Source organism: Ambystoma mexicanum, chromosome 4p (genome assembly GCF_040938575.1).
Source record: "Ambystoma mexicanum isolate Mex_15411 chromosome 4p, UKY_AmexF1_1, whole genome shotgun sequence".
Classification (NCBI taxonomy): domain Eukaryota; kingdom Metazoa; phylum Chordata; class Amphibia; order Caudata; family Ambystomatidae; genus Ambystoma; species Ambystoma mexicanum.
The window spans coordinates 1277034841-1277060789 of record NC_090927.1 but is presented as its reverse complement, the minus strand read 5'-3'; the positions used below and the strand labels follow the sequence as shown (position 1 = coordinate 1277060789).

General features: G+C 45.9%; 1 protein-coding gene across 2 annotated transcripts in view; it reads right to left on the bottom strand.

Annotated features, from left to right (window-relative positions):
• LOC138453798 (zinc finger protein 250-like) overlaps positions 1–25949 on the bottom strand; it is a 303566-nt gene that overhangs the window by 84553 nt on the left and 193064 nt on the right. For both annotated transcript variants that reach the window (XM_069606964.1, XM_069606965.1), the window contains exon 5: positions 20060–20161. In XM_069606964.1, the coding sequence (XP_069463065.1) occupies positions 20060–20161 (102 nt within the window). The remainder of the gene's footprint in view (positions 1–20059; positions 20162–25949) is intronic.

Sequence of the window (25949 nt, the reverse complement as noted above, 5' to 3'; positions counted from 1 at the left end):
GGAGCCTGAAGGAAAGCTGAGTGTCATCCGCATAACACTGTAAATTAGAGGAGAAGGTAGAGATCAGGTGGGTCAAAGAGGCCAAGTAGAGGTTAAAAATCCAGTGTGAGAGGATAGAGCCCTGGAGAACGCCACAGGTAGAGAGGCGGCGGAGTGAAAGGGACAAAGTTGGACCTGGGAGGGGCGGTCAAAGAGGAAGGAGGTCAGCCACTCCAGGGCCTGATCCATGATGCCCAGGTTCTCACAGAGTCAATTGATCAGGATGGCGTGGGTGACCGTGTCGAAAGAAGAGGACAATTCCAGGATTATGAGGACAGAGGGAATGCTGGAATCAAGGTTAGAGATCAGATCTTCACAGGTGTTCAGGAGAGCAGTTTCAGTGCCTCTGTCAGCCCTTAAGCCAGACTGATGGTCATGGAGACAACCAACAGATTCAGTGTGGAGTGTAAACTGGCAGTTGGCCAGCTTTTCCAAGAATTTGGGAGAGGGGAAAGTTCCAGTGGCAAAAGAATGATTACAGAAGTCGGCCAAGGCTGGATCGTGTCAATGTGTTCCTTGATGGTTCTGGAGGAGTAGGCGAGCACCTGTTTCGATGACACTTCCATAGATGGGACTTGTCTAGAAACCTTGTCAGGTGTTAAAGAGAAAGAGGAGAAAGGAGGAGGAGGAGAGGGAGAGATGGCCAAAGGGTGCCAAGAGAGGAAGAAGGAGAGGAAGAGGAGATAGTGGACAGGATGTCCTGAGTTTTAGCAGAGAAGCGAGAGGCCAAAGCCGTACAGAGGGCCTGTTGAGGGAACAGGAGAGGTAGAAAACGCAACAGGATTGGCCAGATCCTTGCAGATTTTAAAGAGTTTGGCTGTGTTGTTAGAAGCCGTAGAGACGCAGGCTTAAATGTGTGCTCTCTTCTCGATGAGTCTTATTGCTTCGACTGCCATTTTGGTGCAACCAGTCTAGGTATGTCTTAATGTTACTGCAATGTTATTATGTGTCTACACTGGTCTACATTATGCAGCTGGTTGGACATGTTTTTATTGTGGCATGGCATTTTTTAATAGCAAAGCATTAATGTTTATGTGCACTGTTGGTGACTTGCATGTTTTGGATTGCTTTTACCCTACACAACAATAGCAAACACTGTGGCTTTTTAGTCAATTTTCTCAGAAAGTGTGCTGTATATTGCATTTAAACACATATTTATATCTTTTTCCTAGTGCAGTGTGTGGCATACCCCTTCAGCAACACTTTTGTGCGTATTGCGCAAGCGTGGTAATCTAGAGCGGCCCAGAGTGTGGCGCGACTCGTGATTTGTTTCCGAGTTGGGGGGGCCCTCAGCATGGCTTGCAGGGGGGCCGCCCCCCAGAGCTTGTGTTACGCCGCTGACCAGGGACCACATCTCTCCAGCCCTTAAGTCTCTCCACTGGCTCCCGGTTGCTTCAAGGATCAAGGTCAAGACCCTCTGCATCATACACAAGGCTTACTCGGGCCTGGGCCCCCGCTACATCAAACTCTCTCTACTGAAATACCTCCCTTATAGAGCCCTTCGGTTGTTGCACTAACTCTCTGCAGATCAGACGTTTTTCGAAGCAGACAGTGGAGGTTGATCTCTCTCCTGCCTTGCTCTGGAATGACCTCCCTGTCCCTTTCAGACTTGAGCCGGATCGCCTTAAGTTCCAGAAGCTCCTCAAGAGCTTTCTTTTCTAATCTTCCTTCTCTCTCCCCCACCCCTGCTAGCTAATCTCCTTGTCTGCCTTGACTGGCAGCCTGGTTCTTTAAGAGACATACAGGGCACGAAGCACCCACATTGCCCATTCTACCTCTGCCCCACCCTCCGCCGCATCCAGCACTTGCCCTTATGGGCACTTGCTGTGCTTAAGCCATTCCAGCCCCCTTCATCGCACTTAGTTTAGCTCTTTCCCAACCCTGCTTTCCTGGCCTTCCCAGCACTCTCCTTCTCATGGGCCCCTCTACCTTTTTCCTGCACTTCTCGTTACTGCACGTGCAAAATCTGAATATCACAAGCCCTAGTAAGATCGCTTCATTTATATCCCCTGTTCTCCCACCCCCTAGCCTTGTTGCACCTAGAAACATGTATAGGTGCATTATAAATAACCAATAAATATATATGTTTTAAAAATTTTCAATAAATTACACTGGTCAATGTGAGAAAAGGAACATTTCAAAACACATGGAATTTTCCCATTTGTTCTGAAATTCACAAATTTGTGTAACCCAACATGAAACAAGTTCACCCCTAATTGTATCCCTACCCCTGCCTACTATTAAGTTAGTGAGGAAATGGGGACACACCCTCGATGGCACTTGATGCTATGGCTTGATGCTCGAAGGCTATGAAAGCAAAGGCATTATAGATCTAGCTTCAATTCTTATTCACTTCCCCCTGCCCTTAGCTAACGTTGGGTTAGTTGCCAAACCAAGAGTTTGTGAGATTATGAAGACAGTGATCCCTTCTGCATGGAAAAAACCCAAACCCCAGTTACTAAATTTCTAAAACAGGCTACTTCATCAGCCACTTGGTACCTCAGTGACAAATGAAGATGCGCCTTTCTGTGTCAGTTTGACACCGGCCAAATTGCAATAGCCTGCAGAAAGGGTCCTAACGGATTATTTAAATCTCAAGGAGCAAGCGATCAACCAGTGATGTAGTGGAGCTTTGACACGCCTGATCAGGATTTGGTTAAAGCACAAACAGAAGACACAATACATGTATTTATTTATTTTTACATTTGTAAAGCGCTCTAAACCCGTGGGCATCAAGGTGCTGGTTGCAAGATTAGGTATATTGTACAATCAAGTGTCGGATGCAGAACAGATTTCTTTTAACGGGGGAGTACTGCAAAGGAAGAGAGGAATTGAGAGTGATGTTGAAGAATAAAAAGCTGTTTCAACTGCAAGGATGATTGCTAGTCTAAAAATTAATTTCAGGTCATATTCAATGGGTGGTCCCTTGGTGATTTTGGGGGTTAACGCTACATCACGTTCATGATGCGATAGAGCGGGACATAGAAGTTCGCAGAAAACTGTGGAAATATTAAAAGAATATGCTTATTGGCCACATATGTCCCAGGATGTGGAATTATATACTCAAGGGCGTTGTGTGTGTGCGCAATTCGAGCCCGCCTCCCCAACACAGAGCACCATGAACAAAGAGGTTTGACGCTTCCCTGGTTGGATTTTCAAATTGATTTTATTTCCCAGTCCAAAGGTCATTGCAGGGAAACAAATACATGCTAGCAGTTACCCGTTTGATGTCAAAATGGTTGGCATGTATACCTACTCTCGATTGTAGTGCAAAGACGGCAGCTACACCGTTGGTGAACTATATATTTTCGAGGTTTGGTTTGTCTAGGAGAATAGAATCAGACCGTGGGAGCCATTTTACCAGTGCAGTAATGACCAAGATGTGGCAGATTTTGGGAGTAAAAAGGAAGTTGCATATAGTGGTGGGGTAGAATGGTGCAACCGATCAATAATTGACATACTTAGAATGTTTGTGGCTAAAGCAGGGTCTAGTTGGGATTTCAGACACCCTTTAGTGTTGATGGCCATTAGAGCGACAACATCCAAATCTACAAATCTCCATTAGATTATCACATGCAGTAAAATGGTACTTCCCAACATTTGTTGTACAAGACCAATGAGCAAGTCTTGTTAAATGCATCCACGATTCAGGAGTATGTGGAAGAGTTGAGAAAGCAAATGCAGCACACACTTGCATTTGCACAGCGAAATTTGGCAAGAGCAGCTGAGGGTGCCAAATCCTACTATGACAGGAATGCATCTGTTAAGTAATATGAAATAAGTGACTAGGGGTAAACATGTAACTTCATGAAAGGAAAGAATAAGAATGGCAAGTTTATGGCATCCTGGCATGGCCTATTAAAAGTGTGGACAAGGTTTTGCCTGTAGTGTACAGGATGATGACAAAGGAATTAGATCTGGCTGTGGAACAGTTTGTTCACGTGAATCAAATGCAATTAAAACCATTTTACCCGAAACATGAAGTGTGAAGATTGGAACAGACTGGGGAAACCAGTAGGGATTGGAAAGGTGTAATGATCATGTCAGAAGCAAGGCGGGTAAATCAGTTTGCAGTAGTTCACTAAGGGGGTAAATACATCGTAGCAGGTAAGTAGATGTGTTTGATTCATATCATAAGGCACACCACACCAAAGGTAGGGGAATACATGTGAATAATAGAAGATATTAAAAAGTTTGTAAAAGAATAGACCAATAGATAAATAAAAAACAGAAATATAAATATATTTATAATATAATATTTTATATTATATTTTCAGAAATATAATACATTACTCACCGTAATCGTATTTCTGACACTTGTGTCTGCTTAGATTCACATGCTTTGCATAGGCCGACATCTAGTGGAAGTTGCAGAGTATTGCACATGAAGTTTTCGAAGTTCGAAAAGTGACATTGACAGGGCGTGACTGTAATATTATCCCTAGTGTGGCGTACCCTATACCCATGATCCCTCACGCGTCGAGATCCCCAAGATTAGTACAGACCATGAGGTGTGAAAAATCTATGTTTTTTCCCTAGGCACCTCCAACTCCAAGAGGGGAGGAAGGACGTGCGCATGTGAATCTAAGCAGACACAAGCATCAGAAATAAAATTACAGTGAGTAATGTATCCCTTCTGAGGCTTGTGGATCTGTTTAGAATCACATACTTTGCATAGATTATCAAGCAGTACTAGTAGGAGGTGGGTTGTTAGAAGGTAGCGCTGCAAAGAGATGTATCAGCACCGCTTGTCCCACCTGTCTATCACCCCTAGAATGTGTATCCAGACAGTAATGTTGGGTGAAGGTGTGTACTACACTCCAAGTGGCAGCTTAGGCGTGTGTGCTGTGAAGGCTAGAGTTGCCCTAATGCCTCAAGTTCAGTATGCTCTAGGCTTAAAAGGTAATGTTCTCTTAGCAAGAGAGTACCAGAGTTGTATGCAGTTGCCAATCCCTTTAGAAATAACTGCCTTAGAAATAGGATACCCTTCTCTTCCAGTGCCTACAGATACAAAGAAACAATCTGTTTTTTTGATTGTCTTTTGAAGGTGTTTTTCTGTATGTGGATGAGTTTTTATGCGTTCCGCCTCAGCCGCACAGCAGTGTTTACATGCGCCCTTCGCCAGAGTGTCTACTCTATCGCCTTGTGGTAAGCACGTAGGCGGACCCACAGCAGGCCTGGTCGGTGTTGGGTCAGGAGGTGCCAATCGCCGGCGCACGGACCTCTGTCGATGGGTCTGTCAAGGTGCAGCTCAGGGTTGTGTGTTTATGTGAGGAAGTGTGTGTGTGTGTTTATGTGAGGAAGTGTGTGTGTGTGTTTATGTGAGGAAGTGTGTGTGTTTATGTGAGGAAGTGTGTGTGTGTGTGTGTTTATGTGAGGAGGTGTGTGTGTTTATGTGAGGAAGTGGTGTGTGTGTGTTTATGTGAGGAAGTGTGTGTGTGTGTGTGTGTGTGTGTGTGCGTGCGTGTGTGCGCGTGCGTGTGTGTGTGTACACATACGCAGGCGTCGCCAGATAGCAGCGCACTGGACTGTCTTTCGAGGATGGGGACAGGCATTCGGGAACTAGTTGGCTCCACGATAGTGTCTTCGAGCTCTGAATTGGAGTCTCGGCTGCCTCGGCCTTTCGCGCTCTGACTCGAATATCCCTGCGGCGGTCTCCGACTCCACCAACATGGTGTACGTCACCCACCGCTTGGTCTGACGCTCCTTTAGAGTCTTGGGCCTAAGAGCTTGCACGAAGTACAACAGGATTCCAAGTGGGGGGTACGTGGAAGGCAGTGGTTACACACCCTATGTGTGTCTTTCCACTGAGATTTTCTGTTGCACTTCGAGCAAAACTTAAAAGGAGTGTGCTCCATGGTGGAAGGTGGACACAGAGGCAGCAAGACAAAAGGTAGTTGGAGCGGGAAATGGGGTATGCATTCTGTAAACAAAGAAGGATTCGTCCCCCCCCCAAACTTCCTACTGTTTAGGGCGAAGGCAGGTGTAGGCCGAATCCTGACGTCGGAACAGACGTCTGTTTCGTAGGGCGAAATTAGTCATTGAGATGCTCCGGGGATCGGTCGTTGAAGTCCGTCGACCACAATAGAGAAGAGATGTTAGGATAACATTAACTCCCAAAATAGTTCACTGACACGGACTACGCAAAATAACTTGCCACAATGATGGAAAAAAATATCTGAGGGACCTCGACGTGCGACGAATCATGGGTACAGGGTACGTCACACTGGTGATTGTATTAAAGTCACGCCCGGTCAATGTCATTTTTTTATCGAACTTCGAAAACTTCATGTGCAATACTCTGCAACTTCCACTAGATGTCGGCCTATGCAAACATGTTATTCTAAGCAGATACACACGCCTCAGCCTATATCTATATACACCTTCTCCCAAGCCTGGAGAGACCAGAAAAGACGTTGAAGAAATCTACCTCAGCCTCTGCTCCAATTCAGATCTGGTCTGATCAATAAGGGGTCGATTGGGGTCAATAAGGGGCTCAATATTTCTATAGGGCCCAGAATTTCAGATACTCTCAATGGAATGCTTACCAAAAGGGGGAGCACTCTCCTCTATCCCCCCCTGCCTCCTGCCAATGGTACCAAGAATCATGGATGTGACATAAATCAGCCTTCAAGTCTTCAAAGACCTCAATTCCCTTCAGTGCCAAAACATCACAGCAATTCCAAATACACATTCGAAAGTTAGCTTTAGAAATGGAATAATTGACATTACATCCCTTGCAAAACATACATTCAGATAAAATGAGAGCAACAGGGAACAATTTAAACAAAATGTCATTTACCCCCAACACTTTCGAAAGGGCCTGCGTCAATATTCTTTTGTAGGTGTTTTTTATTGCCATGCGTTAGGCCCTTAAAACAACATATTAGACTGGAGTCTCGCCACCCTCCTACGGGGTTCTCTTGGGCAGTTCCTTGCCCCCACCCCCGTCAGCGCAGGGGGCACCCTGATTGGCCTGGGTAGGTTCAGAACTCAAAATGTCACGTCCACGAACAGCACACACAGTTCCATCTTGATTGTCTGAATTTTCCATGCCAGATATAATAACATCAGTTCGGGGCTAGATTTGTTAGAGGGCCAGCTACCACACTACACCAGAACCTCACACTGCATCGATATAGTCCTCAGCTCCTTCGAGGACCTCTCATCCTTTGAAGAGAGAGCCCCATCGGCCCTCACCCCACTGCCCAACCCCTTCTCTGATAAGGGGAAAGCCGGACTATACCCAGCAGGTTTCAATGCTGCGTTACGGGCAGATGCTTCACCAGATCGAACATTTGCAGTTTTTGAGGCTTCCACATTTCTAAAGTCCCTTGCTCCAAATTGGTAAAGTATTTGGCCAACAAAATGATCACAGCCAGATACGAGTCCAATTTTCCTGCGTCTTTATCACCTCTACCCGTCAAGACCCTGAACGCATCCCATAAAGGCTGTCACAAGCCTATTAAAATGCTGAACAAGATATGGAATATGTGTGACGACTCAGCAGCCGTCACCATTTGTTGACAGTATGGATGGCACAGATTCAGAGTAGAAGCAGGGAACTGCTTCCAAAGGCTGCATTCTGATTGTAGACTGCTCTGTTCCCTTATGACAGATGGAATACACAGGAGTTCTCTAAACTGACCGCTCCGCTGTAGACCAGCATTACCAGCCCAGTCCTCCAGGCAATCACAGGATATTCTCTGGGTTTGTTCTCGGGAGGTGTGAGGGGGGGCAACCCCAGACTCCTCCAAACTGAAGGGGTCAACATTAACATCATCGGCATCATCCAGGATCACATAATTCCCCACCTCCTGGGTTCCAAACTCCAGGGTTCCTCCATCGGTTCCGAGCCATCCAGAAAGGCAGTCTTTAAATCTACAAAGATGGCATACAGTCCTACTTTCCTGAGAACTACACATTTTTGTGCCAGGATGAAAAGATGAAACCCCTGGTTCAAAGTGCTTTACCCAGGCTGGAAGCGAGCTTGGAGGTTGCTAATGACCTCTTCTTCATCCACCCAATCCTGGAGATTTTTCAGTATAGCCTTGGAAAAACATTTACCAGAGCTGCCCAGAAGTGAAATGGACGGTAATTCCCCCGGGCATCCCACTATCCCTTCTTAAATACAGGGACTATTACGGCTTTACGCCATGACTGGGGGTCAACATTTTCATGAATGGCTGCATTAAAGAGTCCCAGAAGCACTGGGGCCCAAACAGGAAATTCCACTTTATAGAGATCAATTGATATCTTATCCGGCACTGGGCTTACCCGCTCCTCTGTGATTTAATAGGCTCAAGGACTTTGTTGTGTGTAAATTCAAAAGTGTATCCCTCCTCTCGCTGGATGCCATTCTGAGATAGGCTAATAGGTATCACAATAGTTGTACACTCTGTACTTGAGCCATACAGCACAGAGAAATACTCAAATCATGCATCAGCAGTGATGCTACACTGTTGCTACCATTGACCTCTCTGCCTGCTACCAGCCTCCAGAATTTAATTGGGTTGCCCCTCACAACAGATTCTCTTAGCTCGTCCCATTTAGATTGTAGGAAAGCAGCCTTCTTAGCCTTTATGGTATTTTTTATAAAACACTCTTTGAGATGGAAGCAGGTTTCTATCCAACAAGAAGCCAGCTTGCAGACCTAAGACCAACTTTATTTTGGCAGATCTACATTCATTGTCGTACCATCCCTCCCTGACCAGCATCCTATTTTCAATCACTGGCTTTTGGAACGTTACATGTGGTTCAATGGACCCGACCAGTGCTTCAAATTCTTTAATAGCCTCGGGCCCTGTGCAGCCAGGTGCAGATGATTCTTTTCAATTTATCCCAGGGCCGCCATATATATCCCAGCCTTAATATGCATCTCTTGGAGTTTTTCCCACTTGATGTTCTTACGTGCATGCTTGATAATAGGTTCCATGTTAACATCCTCTTGAGGGTCAAGTGCCGGACTCCTGTGAAGGAAAAGAGTGGTACTCAATGGCTTGTGATCGCTTTCACATCGATTGGCAACTGTAACACTCTCGATAGAATCCCAAGCCTTTGCCGGAAACAAAACATAATAAATGCGCAAAGAAAAATTAACTCCGGTGTAGGATATGTTCGCCTGTTGGTCGCTCAGAAACCTACCATTACAAACTCTCATTTCAAGCTTATAGAGTAACTGTGTGGCCTCTAAGGCTTGCTAATGTGAGCTTATAGTATAAGCCTCTATAAGTGTTGGAATTTTCCAGGTTAGTCTTGATCCTCCCAGAGCCCTTGCAGGTTCCAGCTGTAGGTTAAAGTCACACGCGATTATCACGTGCAATCTATTCATATCTGCGCTTGCCCGTTTTTGATAAACTTCTCGATCTTCATAACTGACGACGACAACACAGGGCTATTATTCGGCCTGTTGTAAGTTAAATAAAATAAAAGGTAGGTGTGGGCGCCCAGGAAAAGGGCTACTAGATGCAGACGGTCACACAACCCTGTAATACTCCTGAGTGTTCCAGTTATGTAAGCTATTCAACTAGGCAGTTAAACCAACGGCCAGTCTACGCCTTTAGTGAGCCATAGTGAAGGTCTGATAACCCTGAATGTCCACCCTTTCCTGAACCCATGTCTCTGGAAAGTAAAAGCCCCATATAAAGTCAGTCCAATTGGGGTTGGATAGATGTTTGCCTATACTGGCTATATTCCAAGATAGCATTCTGCATATTGTTCTACATTTAGGGGTGGCACCCTCTTCACTGGTTACCAGTCAATCCACACCCTCAAGTTCACTATCCGCCTGCAATGGTGTCACGCCCTTTAACCCCATTTCAAGTTCAGTTGGTCTACTTAATGAAGCCTCAGAGGACTTCACGGGCCCAGATCCTTGCCCCTGGTATATGGGGTGCACTATCATCAAGTTATTAATGTCAGCGAGGGGGTGGGCGGGGGGGGGCTCAAAGTGTGATCCTAGATCCTTGGGGTGGATAAGTGCGGAAATCAATAGCCAAAAGGCATTCAGACAAAATTGTATTGCTAAAAAAACCTGGATGCAATCATCAGGGCTGTTGGGCATTTCCCGTCTGACAAACAAAACAATATCTTCTCTAATGATGGAAGCAAATCCCTTTACAGTTCTTATTCAGTGAATACATTTATTTTTTAAAGATTCCTGATTTTCATATGTTCCAGGTGCCGATCTGGGTACATTATGCATAACAATCGAGGCTTCTTTCCAGCCCATTCTCACCGCCACAGAGTTTTGCTTTGTTAACATTCCTTTATCCGTTACACTCGCTACCAACTGGAGAACTATTCCAACATGGGCAGGGAAATTAATTGTGGACATGTCTCTTTTTTTTGGCTACCAAAGGTCTTAACCAACTGGAGAACTGTTCCACCATGAGCAGGGAAATTAATTATGGACATGCCTCTGTTTTGTGGCTACCAAAGGTCTTAACCAACTGGAGAACTATTCCAACATAGGCAGGGAAATGAATTATGATCTTGCCTCTTTTTTGTGGCTACCAAAGGTCTTAACCAGTCTGCGCATAAGTGATCCTGAGATCTCCTTAGTCCACTAGAGAATCCAGTGGTATTTAAGGGATTTATTTGGGCCTCATCTAGTTATTTCAACTCCAATATTGTGTGACTCAAGGTCAGGAATGATGGCTCTCTCAGCTGCAGCGTTATATGATTCAACGTCTGCTGGAGAAGCGCGCTAAGCAGGCAATAGTTTGTTCCCATTCGTATAATTTAACTGGTTACCCCTCACAGACGAACAGCCACCCAAACTGAATGTATCAACCTTCAACACTAGATCCATCATTATTCCTTTGAGCAGTCTGATTTCAGTGCATAGTGTTTTAGAATCATCTACATTTTGGCAGGCACACCTATGAGGCATAGCAACTGCAGAGGGGTTCTTGGGCACCGTTATAACAGTGCTTTTCCCCCCCTGGTTTATACCTTGGTTCTTATATTATGGGTTTTAACCTGCACTTTCTTCACTTTTTTTATTGCTGGCGCACTATTCCTACCCCTGCCTTTGCCCTTAATCAAAATAGGACAGTGAACTTTATTAGTGGCTTTGAGTAAAGCACTCTCTGTAGTGTCTGACTCAAGTACCTGAGCTGGGATATCTCCCAGGGGGAGGTATTTATTACATAGTGGTATACTAGCGTCAATCACAGCCAATGCCTCCTCTTCTGGGGTTATTTACGTATCTTTCCAGGATATAAGGTCTTGGGTCTCACTTGAGTTGGTTAAGGCCTCACAGCTAGTAATACTACTGCCAGTCGGAGGGCTGTGGAGTTCCACTATGTCAATAATAGATGGTACCTTTACAGCCCCACCCCCGGTGCACAGGCAGGTAGTTCGTAAGTGTTCCCCCTTCCTGCCCTGGATGTTTCTTCACCTGAAATGCTTGCAAATGGTCTTGGATCTAGGACAAATTACTCTAATAGCACCGGTTGATCCAGTCTACCAGGTCACTCTCAATTCTGGGTTCGCCCCTCGATCACACAGTTTGTTAGAGGACCCTACTAGTATAAAATGATAACTTTCATCACCACATAAATTTGACAGGTGGGAACGCCGCTTTAACCCAGATGTCCCGCCCTCACGAAAGTCCCACTTTGGAAGTGACATCATGCGGGGTCCCCCGGAAGTCACACCCTGCGGAAGGCCCAGCCCGGAAGTGAATTAATGTGGTTTAACTAGAAGTCTGGCCCTACCTGAAGTGTTACCCTGGATGAGATGTCATGGGGGCCAGATGGAAGTTCCGCCCAACCATAATTCATATCCTGGAAGTGACCTCATGGGGATCTCCCTGAAGTCCAGCACTGATGGAAGGCCTAGCCCGGATGTGACAATACGTGATGCACCCGGAAATCCCACCCTCTAGATTGTTAGTAAGTGGCATTACCATTTTGACCAGGTAGTAATTTGTGTGTAGCCCTGGCACCTGTTTATGGGGTGACACTATAATGCCGAAATGATGTAGATATTGTGTTTGACCGCTGCATTTATGTCTCCAAGACCCGGACGTGTGTTACATGGTTTACCAGGCGCTAGGGAGCTGGAAGATGATGCGAGCATTAAAATGCGACTTTGGGGGCAGTGTGAAGTAGGCTCTGCACTTTTCACCCTGAAATGTGTGTGGGTGCACCAGGGCGCTGTGCAGATGATGTAGGCACACTGCCACCCCTAGGGGTGTAATGAAGGGTATATATACAGAAGGAGCGGGTTAGAGAAGTATAGAGCGCTCTTGAAACAAATGAAGTCTAGCTTGTATCTGCGTTGAACTGAGAATCTGGATTGCAGGTCCGACTTGCACCGCCTCCTTCACCCTACCTCTGGTGAAGAATTGACTTGGGCAATGCCTCCTGCCCCAGGTTAAGAGCGGCCCCCATCAACTCGTCAGGCCCTGTAACAGTTAGCACAATTAAATAATGTCATTCTTTTAAATAGCAGAATTTGCACACAAAAAAAGATTTTATTTTCTCTGATTCTATGACAAGACCGGAGGCGAGCATTATGCTTATTCTTCTTTAATTACTGCTAACCACAGCTTTTAAAATCTTCTTTTGTTTTCATCTATAACATTTTTTTTTTTTTTACTTGAATGACAAAGAAAAAAGGAAAATATGAAAACATCATCTTTCCAAAACATCATAAACTACTCTTCCCATGAGGCTTCTCTGTCTAGTAGTCTCCAGCCTCTTTTTCAATGTCCAATCAGTCCATCTTCCTCACTATAAACCCCTGAAACTCTGGGTCCCTTCCTCTTCTTTTTTGCTGCGGAGCCACAGATAAGTAAACGCAGGAATAATCAATAATGCTGTTGTTTCTGTATTGACATAGACAATTTTAACGTATTAGGAGCCCGCGCGCGCATTAATGTCATAGCGCCGTAGCGTTCGTGCGTTTTCAATCTTGACTGACGAGACGCAAATTCGCGTTCGTTTTGCCCAAGGTGTTTCTTTGTCCGAGCGGCCGCCTGCCGAGCCCGCGAGTGATCTAGCGCTCGCTGCAGGGCGCAGGCAGCGGCCGCACGGCATCGCGTTTCGGGTGGTTGGGCTCGCGTAGCAGGCGAAGCAAGCCCAACCAACCCTAAAAACAAATGCGGAGAACTGCAGACCCTTTCCCCCACTCGTTTTCTAACCCAGATGTACGCGAATTTCGCTATTTAACTAGCGTTTCGCCTGGGACCAGCAGAGGCATTTCTCATCTGGAGAATTTATAAAAAAAAAAAAAAAAAAAAGGAAAGAAAGAGAAAGCATTTATTTTAACTTTCTGCAGACCCTCAGTGTCTTTACTTGAGAAGGCTGAGTGTCTCACCCACGAGCCTTCATCGCGGCACATACAATTCCATGGCTTATAACATGGAGACGGAGGCTTGGAGTGAGGGGAGTGAAGGAGGTCTGGAAGAAGGTATGGAAGAGGACATTGACCTTTCCCAGAGCTTCAAAAGAGTACTGGGCAACTCATTGGTGCAAGCCGTGGCACTGGGAGTTAAGCCTCTGCAAGACAGGCTATCAGTCCTGGAAGAGATGCTGGGCAAGAAGGCTGGCACGCTCGATGATCCCGGAGAAGGGACCTCCACGCAAGATCCTCTGCGAAAAGGTGAGAAGGGGAAGAAAGTGGCCCGGAAGAGAAAATTCTCTTCTACTCCCCCGGGCGAAAGTACAGGGAAGAACAATTCCCTAGAGGTGGCTGATGCCTTCCACAGGCTTAAAAGTGCCTTCCTTACGAAGACAGCCCTGCCCAACCTCGTACCCCCTACCCCAGGGGCGAAAAACATAGGGGACGCCTATTCGTCATCCTCGGAGTTCTCAGATCAAGAACAGCCAGAGGAGGATGTGCGCAGCATAGGCAGAGCGAGCGTAGTCTCGCAAAAGAGCGTGGACAAACCCAAAGCCAGCAATGTGGAGGCCCTTCCGGATGAGGAAGACATATCGGATATGTTCGACCCCGATACCATAAGGCACCCCAGATCGACAGACTGGACACCTTCTCCACGCGTAGCCCTATATATGTCCCACAAGATGAGGAAGCCTATGGAAAAGGACATTAGGTTCAGACTCAAAGCAGAATGTCCAAGGCCAGAGCTGAGCGGCAAAGTGGCAGATACGCCAGAGCTCGATACAAAAATGTTGACCTTCATCACTAAAGCGGGAAAGGATACTAGGAAAGGCATGGACAGGGCGTGGAAAACATGTCAAGATAAACTGCTCGACATTGCTGGCCCTATAGCCAAAATAATGGATCTGGCTGAGAGAGCCAGAGATACGGGAGAACCGGTCGACCCGTCTACCTTGGCGAGCTGGGCTCAGAGAGCAGTCTGCATGCTGGGCAACGCAAATTGCGCCATATCTTCGGAGCGCCGCAGGTCAGCTTTATTGAAGATCGATAACAAGCTGGGGGACTTGGCCTCCTATGAAGCGGGGGAAAGCGCCCAAGGCTTTCTTTTCGGGGATACATTCGTCAAGGAGATGAATAGGTTCGTTGGAACATACACAGCGCTGGAAAAGGCGCAGGCTTCCATCAGGAAAGTATTCCCGGGGAGAGTTTTTTCAGGGGCCGGTCGATATAGAGGCCGCTCGACCGGCCGCTTCAATCATAGAAGAGCACAAGGCCCCAGAGCCCAGTATTGGGAGACCCGGCAGCAAGACGCCTTCTTCCCGAACAGAGGCCGAGGCTCGCGAGGGCGCCGAGGGCGCGGATTCTACCGATATCAAAACAATAACTCAGGTGAGAGAACACGCAATGACCTACCCCCCAGTAGGGGGCAGGACAGCGCTTTATTTGCACAGCTGGCGCGAGCTATCATCAGACGCGTGGGTCCATCAGACAGTACAAGGCTTTGTACTAGATCTTCTAGATCACCCAGTTCAGAGTCAGGCCCCGCTCAGAATTCAGATGACCCAAGCGGAAGAATCTCTTTTAGATGCAGAGATTCAGACCTTAGCGCAAAAAGAAGCGATAGAGAGAGAGCGATAGGGAGCGATCCTTCCTTCCTGAGCAATATTTCCCTAGTGCACCGCAAGGACAAAGTTCGTCCAGTGATCAATCTGAAGGAGCTCAACAGCTGGCTAGTTTACAAACACTTCAAGATGGAGGGGATCCATCTACTAGGAGATCTGCTCAGGAAGGGGGACTGGCTTGCGCGCCTAGATCTAAAAGACGCTTATCTTACCGTGCCCATAGCGGCACCATTTCGACGCTTCCTAAGGTTCAGATGGAGAGGCGAACTCTGGCAATTCAAATGCCTGCCATTCGGCCTAGCATCCGCCCCATGGGCTTTCACCAAGCTTATGAGGCCCGTAGCAACAGCACTCAGAGAACAAGGGTGCCGGATGATTGTATACTTAGACGACATTCTGTTCATGGCCGAAGACAAGGACCGTTTAAGCCAACAGTTCCGCTGGGCGATAGAGCTGATCTCCAATCTGGGATTCCTAGTAAACAGGAGCAAGTCGGAGCTAACGCCCACCAGACGTCTAGAATTCTTAGGCTTCACCATAGATACGAAGAAAGCTATGTTAGAATTGCCGACTCAGAAGATGAGAGCTATCAAGAAGGATCTGAAAGCAGCGCTCAAAAGACCGCTGATCTCGCTTCGTTACCTGGCCAGGATAGTGGGGCTGCTTGCAGCTTCCATTCAGGCAGTTTTTCCCGGCCCATTACATTATCGAGCCCTTCAGAGGTTAAAGATCAAATACTTGAGGAAAGGCTGGAGATACCATCGGCTAGTGCCCCTAGACGAAGAAAGCAAGGCCGAGCTAAACTGGTGGTTACACAATATGGAAGCCTGGAACGGCAGAGCCATTTTCGGCGACATGCCAGAGCTAATCATAGTCAGACGCCAGCAGGTCCGGCTGGGGAGCGCGATGTGGTACGCTAGAAACAGGGGGAAAATGGTCAGCAGGAGAATTAGAACTACATATCAATTGTCTAGAGCTTCTAGCAGGGTCTTTCGCAGTAAAAGCGTTTACCAGAGACAGAGCGCACTGCAGCATTCTCCTCAGAATGGACAACATATCTGCAGTGAGGTATATCAACAAACTAGGGGGCACCAAATCCAAAATGTTAGCGGAATTAGCGAAGAATTTCTGGCACGAATGCCTGCAGAGACATATCGCAGTGACGGCGGAATATCTACCAGGGGCCCTGAACGCAGTGGCAGACTGGAACTCGCGTCACCTAGTGGACTACAGCGATTGGAGACTACACAGGGACGTCTTCAAGAAACTGGAAGCGAAATGGGGTCCCCTACATATGGACCTGTTCGCCTCGAGACTGAATTCTCAGCTACCAAATTACTTCAGCTGGAGACTAGACCCGGAAGCCCAGGGCACCGATGCATTTCTGCACCACTGGGGGTCACAGAGACATTATGCGTTTCCCCCCTTCGCGATGCTGGCGAGGGTACTAGCAAAAGTGCGCAGGGACAAAGCTCAGATAGTGATAGTGACGCCAGAGTGGAAGTCGCAAGCCTGGTTTCCAGTTCTGATGGAACTTTCTACGGATTTTCCACAGAGGATTGCATTCAGACGAGACTTGCTGGTGGATCCGGCAGGAGCTCCCCATCCTCTGATAGAGGATCGATCTTTATATCTGATAGCGTGCAGAATTTCAGGCACAGATGGCGATTGCCGGGACTTTCAGAAGACGCTACAAGACTTATCAATATGTCATGGGCTCCATCTACAATCAGGAGCTATAATTCCGCATGGCAAGCCTGGGACTTATGGTGCAGGAGGAGGAGTATATCTCCCATTTCAGCACCTGTAGTACAAGTAGTGAATTTCCTAGCCACCCTTCCTGTAGCAGGTAGAGCTTTCAGGACAGTAGGGGTTTATAGATCTGCAATTTCGGCAGGGCACGAGCTAGTGGACGGCGCTCCGGTGGGGGAGCACCCAGCAGTATCCAGATTGCTGAAAGGTGTGAAGATGTCCAAACCCCCCGGAGCAAAGTATTCATCACTGTGGGATGTGCAGAAGGTGATACAGCTGTTTCAGATATGGCCGGATAATAATTTTTTGTCAGGGAAACAGCTCTCGGGCAAACTGGCTACGCTTCTTTGCTTAGTTTCTTGCAGAAGAGTTTCAGATGTCAAAGCGCTGGAGATAGATAGGAAAATGTATTACCCAGATGGGATAGCGTTTACCATAGCGCAGCGTACTAAGTCTAATTCTAAAGTGATTTCATATCCATATTGGCCAAATAATGAGAAATTGTGCGTAGCGAATTGCATTAAGCGTTATGAAGCAGCGACAGCAGACGTTAGACCGCATGGAGTGAAGCAATTGCTTATAGCGCGTATAAAGCCATACAAAGCAGTCAAATCAGCTACTATAGCCAGATGGGTGAAGGAAATAATGGAACTGGCGGGCATAGACACGTCTAAATTTGGGGCTCATTCCACCAGAGGAGCAATGGCTTCGCAAGCTTTTGCAGTCGGAGTTCCACTGCAGGAGATCATGAAGGCAGCAGACTGGTCAAGCGAGTCGATCTTTAAGACTTTTTACTTCAAACCAGTATCCAATATAGCTGCTGCTGTGGTGGAAAGCTTTGAACAAGCATAATGCTCGCCTCCGGTCTTGTCATAGAATAAAGATTGCCCATGCGACTAGCGCAGGAAGTCTTGATTCTATTAAAGACACGGAGGCGAGCATTATCCCACCCTATGAAATACAGTGTTATGTTACGTTGTGGTCTGTATTGATTCAAATAGATTATGTATAAGTTTCATTATGGCATAAGATGACTGTATTTCCCTTCCCTAACAAGTGTTTTTCTTTTTGCATAGGAGAAGAGCAAAAGAATAGCAGAGATTAGAGTATGGAAGGAGTCAGTTCAGCAAATTTAGAGTTCAGCCAGTTGTCGAAAAAAAAAAAAAAAAAAAAAAGAAAAAAAGAGACTTTTCAGCTGGAGTTTTGAGAATTTGATTGGAGTTGGACTTTGTTCAATTATTGGATACGCCGCAAAAGAAGAGGAAGGGACCCAGAGTTTCAGGGGTTTATAGTGAGGAAGATGGACTGATTGGACATTGAAAAAGAGGCTGGAGACTACTAGACAGAGAAGCCTCATGGGAAGAGTAGTTTATGATGTTTTGGAAAGATGATGTTTTCATATTTTCCTTTTTTCTTTGTCATTCAAGTAAAAAAAAAAAAAAATGTTATAGATGAAAACAAAAGAAGATTTTAAAAGCTGTGGTTAGCAGTAATTAAAGAAGAATAAGCATAATGCTCGCCTCCGTGTCTTTAATAGAATCAAGACTTCCTGCGCTAGTCGCATGGGCAATCTTTATTGTGCGACTAACAACCGCTGGTTTGGCTCTAGCAAACATACACCTGACAACGTGACTCATCCACAAAGAACGAGAGTAAGATACTGAGAGAGACAGAGAGTGCTTAATCGGCATAGGATACGCTGGGTACAGCCAGTATACTTGGAAAAAAAGACATTTCAATACTTTTTTGTTAACATTCAAGAATGCAACCTGCTTCCTTATACTGAACTGATATTGTTGATGTCCAACTGGCCACTTTAGTGCTGTTTTCATGAAACTGTTCTCACCTGTAGACCCAATCAGAGGCATATAAATATGGACCTTTAGTCTGAACTGACTGCACTCAGGATTAAATAAAGAATAAATAAATGTGGGCACGACAAACCTACTTGTCATAAAAGCAGAGATGCTAAGTGAAATTTCAAAATCGGTTGTCAAAACGAGAAGAAACTGTGCTGCACAAGATCATACGGACAAGTGGAAGGTGCTTACAATTAATTCAGACCATGATTAGCAGCTACTGACGAAAGAAACTACATGCCTTGCCCAATATTATCATCCTCATAAAGGGGTTGTGAATAGACTAAAGACAAGTTTAGAATATGGCAAAACAGGCACACAAAAAAAAAAAAAACTCAATGTCATAATATCAGACAGTCATGGAGTACGTCTTCATCTTCAGCTACATTAGCACCCGGGTGGGGGGAGACAGCCAATCAGATGACTAGGAACGCAGGCTTCAACCGCCGGTACAAGCAAGCGTTCCAAGCTGCCTGACGGCCGGCTCCCCCACCGCCATCTTCCCCCCCCCACCTCTCTCCCATTTTGCAGCGGCAGGGTGCTGCCACTTCCGCTCCTTCTCTTCGCCTCCCGCAGGGCGCCATGGAAAGGGAAGAGGTGCTCCGCACGGAGTCCCGCTTCCCTTTCCATGGTGGCCAACTTCGTAAAGGATTTTCCTTCCTACAGTAGGATGCCACGCGTGTCCCGTTATAGGAAGGAAAATCCTTTTTTTAAGCACCCCGGGTTACCACATTGGCAACCCAGGAAGAGAACAGCATTCATCTTCCATTCCAGGGGCTGGAACGGGGATGAAGGCCTCTTTGTGAAATGGTCATCACATTCACTCAGGGAGAGGATCTATTATATTTCCCCTCAGGGCGATTTCACTGAAGTCCAGTTACCAGAGCCCTGTTTCGGGGCTGCTGGGAAAAATATTTTCCTCTGAGCACCTCCCTTCACTGCTGCAACACACTTGCAAAACCCTTTCTCTTCCCACACCCTGTCATGTGTTCTACAGGGGACACCCCCGCCACTCATGACCCGTCCCCCATACATGAAACAAACACACACAACACACATACAAACAAAATAAACATACTTACAAATATACAAACGCACACGGAACCTCCTTACCTCACTTGCTTACCCTTCCTGATCCATCAAAGTCTGCTTAGTGCATTTTTCCCAGACAGGTTGCCCTTTGGTGAAAGCGGCCTGTTGGGGGACGTTTTTCAACTAAACCACAATGAACGCATTAATAATGGTCAGGGGGCAATAAATGTCAAAAGAGAGCAGGAGGATTGCAAATTGGATGTTTTTTGTAGATCAAGACGCCAGACAGAATTAGTGCGTAGATCCCCACTAGTGGTACACAGGAGTCAATTGGGTATCCTATCCTTTTGTTCGTAGGCAGGTACACAATTATTTAATCAAACAAAGTTTATAATTATTCACCTGTAGGAAAACTGATACTTTCTAGATTTTCACACTCCTGATGGTCCATGGAGTACCTTTCGGCTTCTTCTTTAATAGAAACTGAAACAAGTGACTGGTGTCCTAAATGAAAATCAAAAATGTAAATATTTGTTTGCAACATTCTGGAACGAATGAGATACAGTCATCCTGTACAATGAGATACAGTCATCCTGTACAAGTCCTAGCATGACTGACAATTTAATAACAATAAAAAACATTACAATTATATTAATAAAAAAAGTTTTATATAATACTTAATTCAGGAGTCAGCTTCTAAATGTGCAATATTATTATTACAACCTCATCTAATGATCCTCAGCTCACAACATCAGAAGGATGCAAATAGTCGCTAATCATCCCTGCCAGGACAGGTTGTGAAGTGTGTGTCAGAGGGGAGCATTTAACCAGTGAGCTATCTACCCATGGCAATTCTGCAGGATTCTCCACAGGTTTATCCAGGGGCTCTACTAGGAGATGGATGGGCCTAATGAGATATCTGCTGACAATATACTAGCTGTAACCAAGTCCTCTGTCCTGCTCTGGGAACCTCTAAGGGGGGGGCGCAACTAGGACGGCCCCATACCACCCCGAGCTAATAGATGAACGGTGTGGGGTGGTATTGGGAACATTCCCTGGGCTTCGTCATTTGGTCCTTGTTGCTGGCCATGGGACAGTGACATGCAGCTTCCCTCCACATTCCTCTGTGGGATGCCCAAAGCCAGATCATTAGACAAAACTCTGGCCCTTTTAAAACTTCCTGTCCCGATCAGTGGCACTGTTACTTGGAAAAGTGCCACTCTTTCCAGCTTCTATGCAAACAGGGAATGAATAAAGCCATGCTCTCTGTCAGCCCTAAAGATAAAGGGTGCATCAGTGACTTTTACTCCTCAAAACAGGCAAATACTCCAAGAAATGCAAAAGAGAGTTGAGAATACTCCTAGAAAACATAATTAACAGACACATAGGAGCCTATCCCCCTGCTTTCACCCACACAGCTCCATGGATGTGTTTGGACCAGAAGTGTGCAAAAAGCCACAATAATAGACTATTACTGTCCAATCTGAAGAAGTAAACAGTAACTTTAAATGTGCATGAATATATGCATTACAAAACATTTCTGGTTTTCAGTTAAAAACAGAGTTTCACTAGCTTATAAAGTACTACCGTTGGGGGTGGAACTTACTTTTTCACTCCCTTATAAATCATTTCACTCCCAACTTTAAAAAATAGGAAATGTTATAATCCCTCTTCAAAATCTAATCTGGTGCACTGCTCTCCCCATTCCAAAAAGAAAGTGGTTTATACGGTTCTTGGGCATGGAACTTTGTGACACTATTGTTTTAAGCAAATTGGACACCGTCTCTTCAAGGGATTCAGCTCTCACAGCAGAGAACATTAAAATAGCAGCAAGGTGAACTCTATGTGTTCCTCAAAGGGGAGATATGTATACAATCAGGAAGCTAATACGGTAGTCTACAATGACCCTTTAAAAGGGACAGACTACCGGGACTCAAAGAGAACATTTAGCGTTCTGATAATTTTTGCCTGATACCGGCCAAAGATGTTTTCTCATGCAACAGAAAAGCTTTGATCATTCCTGTCCAAATTGCTCAATGAGCTTGCATCGACATCAAGTACACAGAATATTTCTTGGCAGTGCTTGCTGAGCTACTTCACTTCTTCAAAAGGACTTATTTTTCTTGCACTATGGACACACAGAATGACTGGGGCAAATGTGTCACATCTAAACATATTTTCCATGAATTTACCCTTAGTAAACTCAACAGTCCATGAGCCCAGGTCCTAAGGTGTCTATACCCCAGAGAAATTTTGTAGGGATTGTTCTATAGACACACCGTGGGGGAAGAATGAAACCCAAAATGGAGGATCTAACATCTAAAGCCTCTTTGATTCCTCAGAAGAAGACCAACACCTTCCTCCAAGGCACAGGAACTTTCCCCAGGTGGTCTCCTGTGGGTTGGTGCTTTTATAGCAGCATGTACATAAGAAAGCCACTCTCACACTGGCTGCTGTCCATTGGATTACCTTTGAAGTCAGCAGGCAAGGAAGGGGAGGAGTTAGAGTAGCCGGGAAGGGAAGGACGGCTGAAAGGATTCCACCATCCTGATTTCTGTTAGGGAGTTCTACCTCTTCATATCCTTGTCATTTCCTGCAGGTAAGACACTCTGGGTGTGATGCAATAAGGTAAAGGACACTTGTTACAATAACCTGCATTAAACCCCTTAAGAGCATGGCTGCGTTAGACCAATCTGATTTGGTTTCCTCTCCTTCTTTGAGTCATCTTTGGACTCTTGAAGCACAAGAAGAGTTCACTGGAACTCTGTTGGGAACGCAGTCCATTCCAAAGTCCTCCACCAGTGAGTCGAAGACAGAAGGAATCCAAGGCAGAGGAGAGTTCTGCCCCCTACCAATCTTCTGGGAAAAATGGGGGTGAAGTACTGTGGACACAGTTCTGCCTCTCAGCTGGCTCTGGAACCAGGACCATGCACTGAGGTTGAAGGTGTAGCTGTCAGACAACTTCCTTAAGTGGAAGCGCAGAACTGAAGGAGTTACCTTTCCCTGGAGATGCTGAACTGGGCCAACCCAATAGTCAAGGAACAGCTCTCGGCCCTGAATCTGCATTGACCTGCTTGTGAGCTACACTGACTAGGACATTGCTTGCCTGTGGAGGCAAAGGACTTCATGCTGCAATGTTTTTCAGAGGCTACGACTGGTGGTGAGGAGTCAACTAAGCTCCCCTATATCCATTCTCCCTGCGCAGTGCAGAGTGTTGAGTTCGATTGTGGTCATCTGTGGAGGCAAAGTACTTTCATGCTGCAGTATTTTTTCAGTGGCTACAACTGGTGAGGAGGAGTCAACTAAGCTCACCTATATATCCATTCTCCCCACCTGTGTAGAGTTCAGTTGTGGTCAGCTGTGGAACCGGGCACGGGATGACTTCTGAGGTTGAGTATATCCACATGTGAAACCAGCCCACCCAAGCCAACCAGACAACTCTGCAACTTCTTGTATATTTTGACTGCATTTCTTTCCCATTCTGAAAAGGTGGCTTTTGGTGTATGGTGTTAATATTCCCCACCTTTGCCTCGCAGCGTACCACCTCTTTAGACCTTGGGCTTTTGTCAGTGCGGCGTGGTTCTGTGGAGCCGCTTACAGTGATCTTTCACTGAAGCCACTGTTTTTATCATCAGACTTCCCCGAAGCTACTTATCAGCAATCCTCAAGCGTTAACAGCTACCTCCACAATAAGATAAATTACTGACTTTTTTGGCAAAACGAAATGTAGGAGCTTAGGGGACGCAGAGTCTTTTGATACAAGTGAAGGAATTGAGCCTTTAATTATGGGTCCTTTTGAGACTGGGGGGGGGGTTCAGCAATCATTTCATGTATTGCCACCCAGGGACCCTCCGTAGTTGAAAAATTAGCATGTTCCTCGACTCACTCCCTCTCACTAAGCCCTATCCTTGCGAACGCAGCTCCTTTACGGAGAAGCGAGCAATTAGGGGCAGTCAGCTATTCACCACAGCCAGGCAATGCCTCTTGCGGGCCAGTGTGAGGGTCCAAAGAAGGTTGGTGAAGAAACCCTGTCAGCACTGAACTTCGTTCATGCTTTACAGATAACCAAATAAGTTGCGGCTGTGATTCTTCCATGGTGGGTCTGAAGGCCGCTCTAAACTCGAATGTGACTGAGTCCTGAAGGACCTAAAGGCTGCAATTAAACATTGGCTGCCTTTCCCAAGCGTTTTCATGCTATGCGCCTTTGCTTCTTGTGAAACGCACAATGTGTTGTACCCAATCACCCATTTCCTCAACCAAACGCCAAATTGCTACCCCAGAAAACGCCTTGAAGTCTGGCTTTACGCTATTATAGATGGCGAGGGAAGTACCCTGCTGCCTCCTAGTGAAAACCTGGGGTGCTCTTGAATATAGTTAAACTAAAATATTCGGTAAGGCATAGCTTTTATGACATACTTTTTAACCATGCCACTTTTATGGCTATCTTATTCAGACACAAACTTAGAGCAAGCAGCCGGGTGATTTCTTAAAAACGATGCATTCTCATTTTATTGGATACATCGAAGAATACTGAAAACATTTGCTCAGTGAACACATTTTAAAAAACAGATACTTCACAACACAATGAATATGCAGTAACGTACATGTATTATCAGTTCTGCAAATAGAAAGACATAAGAACTTGATGAATTATTCCTCTAGATCAACAATATAGGCACTCTGTTAAATTAGTGCAAATTATTCTCAGTGATCTAATAATACATATGCTCCATCATGGCATGGACACAGTTACTAATTTCGGTCTCATGGTAAATACGACTATCCAAGTTTTCATCAGGGCATACAGATATTCCACGTCTCTATAAACATTTAAGCACAGGCACTGTTTGCATTAGCCTTGTACCAGTCTGCGTGTATGCCCAAGTTTGAAGATTAATACAGAAGTATTCTGTACCTGGTTGTTTAAGAGATTCGTGATCAGTATGGGTCTCAATGTCTTCAAATGTACATACATTACGCAAGCATATATGGCTTTTGTAATTTTGAACAAAACTAGCTCCTTTCTTCTCACCCTGTTGGCTATACACTAGCCAACAGTTTTCAGTTATATGTGATTTTATCGACCATAATTTAAATAGTGAATTTCACAGAGGACAAAAGACTGAAAAACACCAATTTCTTTTTTAATTTGGGGGCCCTCCTCAACCACCCAAGCCTACTGTTTGTTTACCCTTCTAACGCCACCCCATTCCCATCTGACCCATTTTAACCCCTTTATCCCACTACCAATTTATTGAATTAACGTTTGCTGTGTTTTTCGGTATTATGGTCCACTCTGAAATGTACCAGTCTATAATATTTTAGCTATATTGACTGGATACCACTGTCAACGCTGTCAGTTTCATCAGTCAAATCAGACAGGAATTCTCCTTCCTTTCTTCGTTCCAGTAGATCATTTCTGTTGAAGAGATATGGCCTACCCCGAAGGGAAGCCACTATGCCTGCCTGGTGAACTTGCGGGCTAGTGGCCCCTTCCACCGAGGTAGCCAAGTAGGGGAAAAGCCTGGGCAGGCAGAAAAACCCCCGAGAGTGATGCAGATGAGACGTACAATCCGGTATCTGGTAATCCACGAGAGATCAAAGTAAATCCTTGGGAAGCGATATCCAATGGGAGACAACATGGAGAGGAGAGACCAGAGAGCCGAAGATCTAAAGGACTAACAAGAGAGAGCCCAAAGAGAGGGAAGCCAAGCAGGGGGAAGAACCATAGCCAGGAGCTCTGGTCGAGCGCTGTTGGAATGAGCAGAACAGCCTGGGAACAGATGCAGAGAGAGCAGAGGAATAGAGAGAAAGAAATGAGCTCTACCTCCCCTAGCGTCAAGGACTAGTAAGAAGGGGGAGTGGGAAAGCAGAGAGCAAGCAAGGGCAAAGCAGCAAGTACAGAGGAAGCGAAGGAACCTAGGACAGCGTATTACCCGTAAGGCAAGAAAGCATGGGTTGCAACGCACCGGCTTCTGGATTCAAACCCATCTAGGCAAGTATTTGGTTGATAGCCAGACCTTGGACCCTACTGCCCAGTCTGGAACCTCTCTCTGATAACGATCAACCTGTGTCTGATTCCTCTTCTTGCTGTCTTCGAAGGCTCTGGTGTGCGATCTTGTGGCCTTCAGCAATGTCCTAGAGCACTGCGTCAATGGATGGCAGACTGGAAGATGGAGTGGCTGAAGTGAGGAAGCCACGGGGATGTTGTCCCTAGGTGCAATAGAAGGCGCTAAGTCTCATAGCGGAATGGACAGTGTTATTGCATGAAAATTCAGCAGTGGGTAAAAGA